The sequence below is a fragment of the Triticum dicoccoides genome, chromosome 7A, assembly GCF_002162155.2.
Source record: "Triticum dicoccoides isolate Atlit2015 ecotype Zavitan chromosome 7A, WEW_v2.0, whole genome shotgun sequence".
In the NCBI taxonomy this organism is placed as follows: domain Eukaryota; kingdom Viridiplantae; phylum Streptophyta; class Magnoliopsida; order Poales; family Poaceae; genus Triticum; species Triticum dicoccoides.
Window position 1 is genome coordinate 2,291,026 of NC_041392.1, and position 7,027 is coordinate 2,298,052.

General features: G+C 38.2%; 1 protein-coding gene across 1 annotated transcript in view; it reads right to left on the minus strand.

Moving 5' to 3' along the window:
- The window catches only part of LOC119329301 (signal peptide peptidase-like 2), a 9,754-nt gene that overhangs the window by 1,693 nt on the left and 1,034 nt on the right, over positions 1–7,027 (minus strand). The window contains exons 2-15 of the mRNA XM_037602317.1: positions 6,838–6,999; positions 6,668–6,747; positions 6,357–6,576; positions 5,848–6,021; positions 5,657–5,691; positions 5,402–5,558; positions 4,425–4,478; positions 4,250–4,342; positions 3,534–3,673; positions 2,836–2,906; positions 2,164–2,247; positions 1,695–2,065; positions 314–1,128; positions 186–222 (exon numbers count right to left, since the gene is read on the minus strand). Of these exons, the coding sequence (XP_037458214.1) occupies positions 1,953–2,065; positions 2,164–2,247; positions 2,836–2,906; positions 3,534–3,673; positions 4,250–4,342; positions 4,425–4,478; positions 5,402–5,558; positions 5,657–5,691; positions 5,848–6,021; positions 6,357–6,576; positions 6,668–6,747; positions 6,838–6,999 (1,383 nt within the window). The 3' untranslated portion in view covers positions 186–222; positions 314–1,128; positions 1,695–1,952. The remainder of the gene's footprint in view (positions 1–185; positions 223–313; positions 1,129–1,694; positions 2,066–2,163; positions 2,248–2,835; positions 2,907–3,533; positions 3,674–4,249; positions 4,343–4,424; positions 4,479–5,401; positions 5,559–5,656; positions 5,692–5,847; positions 6,022–6,356; positions 6,577–6,667; positions 6,748–6,837; positions 7,000–7,027) is intronic.

Consider the following 7,027-nt stretch of genomic DNA (forward strand, 5'->3'; position numbering starts at 1 on the left):
CCATGTAGATAGATCGAAAACAAGCATGGAGAGATCAGTTGTCCTATCAACCTGTGCAGGTGCAAAATGAGTAGATGTGAACCGACAAATGTTTCAAAATGTAACAAGGCCCTAGCTACAATACAGATATGATGGGAGTGTTGCATAATTATGACAGGAAGAGAATAACTTATAGTCTTCTCAACCTCTTTATCCCTTTCCTCCTCAACTGACTCTTGCCTTCTGTCACATACAAGCCCAGAGCCAAAACAAGCATATGAGATACTCTAGTTAAACTAATATCATAATTGAGAAGAAATTTATGCATGCAAACCTTCTTCTAAAGGTCTTTGGACGATATGCTGAAGTACCAGCCTCTGCATTCAGTTTCACATGAAAACTATGATAAGAGATTTTTAAAAGGGCCAACTCATAGGAACTATAAAATACAGGAAGGAGAATAAAAACTGTTCTAGCAGATCTGGGCCGGCCCTAATATTTTGGAGGCCCTAGTGCGAATTTTATACAATGGAGTGTATAATAGAGTAGAAGTAATACTTTCATCAGTATATATTGCATATCATGAAAATCATTATTAAGTTATAATTATATATATAAAGTAATTTTATTTAGGAAATGAGGTCTTAATATACCATGTAACTGTGATTAAATGATACAGATGATGATTATAACATACATATACTCAACCATAAGCAACCATTGAACAAATATATTGTGGTGTCATGCCGGGGAAGGAGGGCAAGGATCCCCCTAAATATGGGGGGGTAAGCCCCCTCCCATCCCCTCCCAAAAAAATATATATAAATGAGCAGCAGGCCAAACCACATAATTCTAACTTAACTATTCATTCATGGTTGATAGAGTTAAATATCCATGAGCAAAGTTATCCTTTGTGTTGACGTGTTTTGTAAAAAAAAAAGTAATGTATTCATGCATGTAGATGTAATGAGCCCTTATTTGAGATGGGCCATAGGCCGTCGCACTGTATGTACTTATCCCTTGCTCCATGTTCCAACAAGTCCGTCAGATTCTTCCCTCCTCTGATTGTGGCATCATTATGGCCGGGATTGAGGTGTCACTGTCACTGCGGACCATCTTATAATGTTCTGCAAACCACCTTACAAAGTTCTGCAAACACAAAGTTAACCAAATGGGTTACTGCCTCCAAAGGAACCGGGCATGCCTACCAAAAGAGGACACAAAGTTTTGGTTTAAAGTATAAGATACATGCTTTCAGAGTTTGTTTGCATCCACACATGTTTGAACATGAGCGGCCCAATGTGCCACTGTATTTGCATTTGCAATGTCCTGAAAATTTTGGGTTTGAATGATTGTTCCAGTTCCATAGATGATCATGATGTTCGTAAGAATAGAATACCATTAGCTCAGTCTTATGTAAAATTAAGTAATCTATTGTTGATACAAAACTGATTTCCATGACAAATCGTAACTCGCATGTTTTCTCCCTCCATAAACTAATATAAAAGCGTTTACGTTTACAGAGGGAGTACATGCAATGCACGTTAATATTAGACAATATTTTATCTGATGAAATATTAGGCAATATATTAATTGCTTCACACACTAATATCTGTTAAGATCTTAGTTGCACGTTGATAATATGTAGTATTTAATTAATTGGATGACGCTCACATTGACATTAGGTATACTATTAATTAGAGGAGGGTGCTAACCTTGTTTAGTACTAAACACGGTTAGCGCTAAACACCATGGCAACATAGACCATTGGATAGAGCGGTTGAACGGATGAGATATGTTGGATCTCCACAACTCGCTCTTTTTATGTCAAGTTAAATGAGGACAACCTAAATCAAACACAAATCTGGCTACAGCTAATTTAACATTTCCACGATGCCGCACAGTTCACGCAACAAAGGAGCATCATGTCAGATCCACTGATTAATTAGATCCAAGGATGACTGCTTTTGAGTTTAAACCCTGTCTGACCACATATCAACTTCACCGACTAAATTTTCCTGTCTTCTTCCATAGTTCCACAAGTGAGGCAGTTCACCTCTTATCCAGCCAAGCACAACAATAAGCCCTGGTGTGAAACTAAGCGAATACATGCATCGGTGGCGCTGATCATGTAAAAGGGAGTAGGTAAAGATGAGGCAGCAAAGGAACAATTTATATGCTTACCTAGGGTGCATGGTACTAGGTACATCATCGCTGGTTGACCATGTCCATCCATTAGGAAGAACCCAAGACAGGCAAGGAAAAGGCCTGCAAGGGTAAAAGGAAAAATGAAAATCTGGGTTCTGCACTACAAAGCAATGAATTGTGTTAACAAACACAGGATTTCAGATTACGCCGGAGTCTGCGGTTTACAGAGTTATAGTAAGAAAAATACGTATATCTATTGCCTGAAGACAAAGAAAGACAGTAACTTCCAGGCAGAACAGAACGCGGAGCAAGAAAATGGAAACAACCAATCAGTCACAGGCAGTCACCACCATGTGCGCCTAGATGCCATAACAACAGCAGTGCCGTACTATGTACTGCTTGAATACACTGAGCCCTTTTATAGTGCAGTGCTTGTTAAGCCTATCGGTTATAGACTCGGTGTTCGTGCCAAAAAATTAGAACTGTCCTAAAAAATGGTTAGTTATCAAAGTCCACTATTTTGCTGGTACCCAAATAATCAAATATGACGGGCCACTGTGAAGTTCACAACTAAAATGAACTGTTAACGGAAATTGCGTAACCAGCCCATGAACATAAGCAATACCACAACAGACACACAACATAGAGCGCTAACATCTAACTGGTCAACACAAATATAATAGAAAACAAGATGTATCAAATGCTTACCAACAACATATCCCACGGTCAGCCATAGAAAATATCCATTGAAGATACCTTTTTTGGCTGCCCTGTCAAATCTGCGCCGTATACCAAAGTGATGATGTATCATTAACAAATGGCGTGGACCTCTGAGACAACAGAGTTCTTATTGTGCTAGAAAACAACAAGGGTCCAAGCATTCACTATATGAAGATGATATGTATCTATGTTTGAGATAAGCAAGAAGAATCGATCTTAGTATCTCCCAAATATTCTACATCTCAACCTATCTTCAGCACGGTAGTTAGTGTGTTTCTTGAGACCTTCATTGCGTTTAGCATGAATGGTACTCCCTCCGTTTCTTTTTACTTCGCATATAAGATTTGTCTCAAGTCCAACTTCATAAAGTTTGACCAAATTTATATACAAAATTATCAACATCTATAATACATGAGATATACAATATGGAAGTTAAATCAATGATGCATCTAATGGCATGGATTTTATATTGTGAATGTTCATATTTTTTTCTAGAATCTTAATCAAACTTTACTATGTTTGACTTTAGACAAATTTTATATGCAGACTAAAAAGAAACGGAGGGAGTACCAGACTAGCAGGCAATATTTAAGTATGTTTCTTCTATGTCTACCCATTAGTGAACTAACGGAGTAACAGATTAGATGAAAACCCATAAACATATATTGCAGCATTGCATAGAGTACCTGTAGCTGAATGCGATGAGATGTCCAGGGGAAATAATATCACCAAAGCCTAACATGGCATATCCACCCAATGGATCAAAGAAACGAGGTATTCTTAGGAGCATCGGAATCACTTCCCCTGAGCTGCCACCACTTGCAACCTGGGAGCTTTCATAAGATGGTAAGTAAAAAAAAAACAATCACAAGTCACAGCACATAAGAGAATAAGATAGGTTACTAAACATAAGCATTTGCTGGATAATGCATTTATTTAGTTTCAAATTATAACCACAAAAAATAACATTTCACTAGTTTCAAGTCCGAACATTTGCCTCCTAAACATATCAATTTTTATACGGGGCATAAGAGAACCAGATTAGATCATAACACTGAATATTTTAACAATTCACTCAGTTTCAAGACAAGCTGCTACCAATTCTCTCATATTCCAAAGGTATTTAAGAAGTGAATCCTTCTCTTTATTTTACAACCTCCAGATGCCTTTTTTTTTGTGAAGAAGCAAGAGTATTCCTTTTTGGGGGAAATGGCATATCTTATTTTCTAAAAATGGTTTCATCATGCAGTTGCAAGACTATTCCTTTTCTTTTTTGCGAAGAAGCAGGACTATTCCACTGATTGATTTAACTAGAAAATCTATCGTGCAAATTAATACGCAGAACTAAAGCATGGCTGATAGTAAGTATTGATGCAAATGTAAAGATCAAGATTGCACTTACTGCAAGCATAACACTCTCATGGAATATAAGAGGTGAAATGAAGACCCAGAAGATGTCATACACAAATGCACCACCAAGAAGAACCGATGCAACCTGCAAAGATAGAGTCTTAGATATTACTACAAGCAGGATCCGACGACAATCAGTTGACTACAGCAAATAGACATGCTAATACCCTGATATTAGGTAAATGCTCCTTCTGAATTATGTTTATCATCCAGCAGATACCCTGTGACAATTCACAGATTGCATGGTTAATGTATGTATTTTTCTCAAAGGTCCAAGGCTGCAAGCTAATTAAACACCATGCCAGAAGAAAATTTGCATCCCGAGTAACAAATTATATAAAAAAAGGGTAAAGAAATGACGTTCTCTACATTACGGAAACTATTCCACAACTTATAATGTAATTCTCAAATAACATGCATCAAGCTTGGAAACTGATTATGTGATGTCCAAAATCAAACAAATGATACAAGGTGTGAAATGAAGATAATCTTATCAACTCCCTTAAGTCCTGGGTAGATCACTTTCGAGTACCTCCTAAGATTTAGTGAAAATGATAATCTTGTCAACATTTTACTTCTGATCTCCATCTGTATAGTTCATGGACGAAAACTAACATGTGAAATCTAAACAAAAATCGGTTCAGCCCATAACTAATATAAATGTATTCATATTAGATAAATCATGCTTAAGCTTGTGGTTTATGGTACTTACCTTGTTAGGGCTAAAAACTGAATATGGTCAATAATAAGTTGATTGACATTTGATGTATGATGTGAAAACTTGCATTGCACATACACAGCTGCTAGTGTAAAAATAGAAGGCCAGTTCTGAAATGTACTTTAACTGAAAAACGGCATCAAATTCTTTTGAAGAGATTGACCTTACTGCAATGTGTAAACTATAAAACAAATCACAGTTTAGCTGATCCTACTAGGAAAATGGAACCTCGATCCGCACTGAATTTGGACATGCTAGTTTTAAGTTCTGAACTAAAGTGATAGTAAACATGTTGCATGCTTTCAGTTGCTTCTGAACTAAAGTGGAAAAGAATAGAACTAAGGGGGTGTTTGGATGAAGGGTATTTCCCCATGAAGATAAAAAACAAAGCAAGCAAACCTAAGAATCATCATCAATTCAACTTACAAGGATGTCTTGACCTATCCAAGCAAACGAAGAATGCCGATAAGCAGCCCATAGAATGACAAATACCGTACAGAATGGTGCCACTCCAAGAGACAAGGTTAAGACCTCCCCGTACAACGGCAATTGTACAGTATTATTTCTCCAATCCTTATAAATCCTGGAAACAGGGCGCACAAGAGGCACAGACAGCGAGTTAAAAACTAAAATAAAGAGCATTGAAAAAAAATGCTTGATGTAAACTATTTCATGCATTACCTAGAGATAATTGTCACCAAGCAAACATGCATACTCTGAAAGACACAAAACAGAAACAAACTCACAACCGAATACCAATATAAAAAACTAAACAAGCACTTCAATAACCAAGCACCAAGAGAAGTACTTGTACAAATAGACAGGCCTTGTGATCAAAAGAGTGCAAAGATAGAGAATATACGAGGAAATACCTCAATACCACCAATGCAGAACAATACAATGAGTAGCCAGGCGACCCAAGACGACATGAAGTAGAACAGGAGAAGGAGAACTGAACATCCCACAATTTGAAAAACAGCTCTCTTTGCGGTGATTTCAATGACTTGTTTATCTTGTCTGTTGTTTGTTCCAGAATTCGGTCCCTGCTGTCTAGTATGAAACGAAGAAATTCATTAGTCAAAAACTTAACCAAGTGATCAACTGAAAACTACTACTCATTAGCTAGAAACAAACCCGATAAAATGCAAAATTATTCGTCATAAGTACCAAGTGTGCCTCACAGCAAGATAAGTTATTTTTTTGTACAGATGCAGAAATGTTATAAAGCCAGGGCAAACAAATCTGCAGATAACGTATAATCAAGCAACAACCAAATATTCTATATTACATAATCCTATTAACGGCTCATCCCTGTTCATGAAAAAAAGCTAGTAAATAGCATAGCATGTTATACAGTCTGGATAGGCAGAAAAGTGAGAACCTGCCATGCCAGCTGATTATAACGCCCATCAATCTGTTGGCATGCAACGAATTCACCCCAGAGTGAGGAGCAGACTATAGTTCCTACGGCCATTATGAACAAGAAGCATAGTGAAGGGTCCACAACCGGACGACTTGGCTCATTAATTGAAGGATCACTGACACTGCAAACCATCTCATAAACTTCTGCAAGCACAAAGTTAACCAAACGGATTCCTGCAAAAGAACCAGGCATGCCTAGCAAAAATATTGAACAGGAGTACGGAACAGAGAATATAATTTTTTCAGGCCGTCCTTTGAATGAATACCTTGGCATCAGCAGGCTGTGCAGTTTCTGCTTCAGCGGTGAGAGCACACTGTCCACGTGTCGGTAAGGCAACAGAAAGCGTTAACTGCAACAGCAAGGTTTAGATTAGATTAGAAGATGCCTGTAGAACCAACTTGGTTGCCAAGTTATGTCGGAGTCGGAGTCGAAGCAGAACCTTTGAGGCTGTATTGGAGCAGCAGTCAGGAGGGTCGGTGAGGGCAGCGCATGTTCTCTGAGCCTCGTTGACAGTTGTAGGCAAGGTGGGTCCGAATGTCGTGCTCATTCCAGCAACGGCCGTGCCCTGGGTTCCACTCACCCAGTTCTTCTTCACCTTAACCTGGGGAAAAAGAAAACCTGGGAGCATG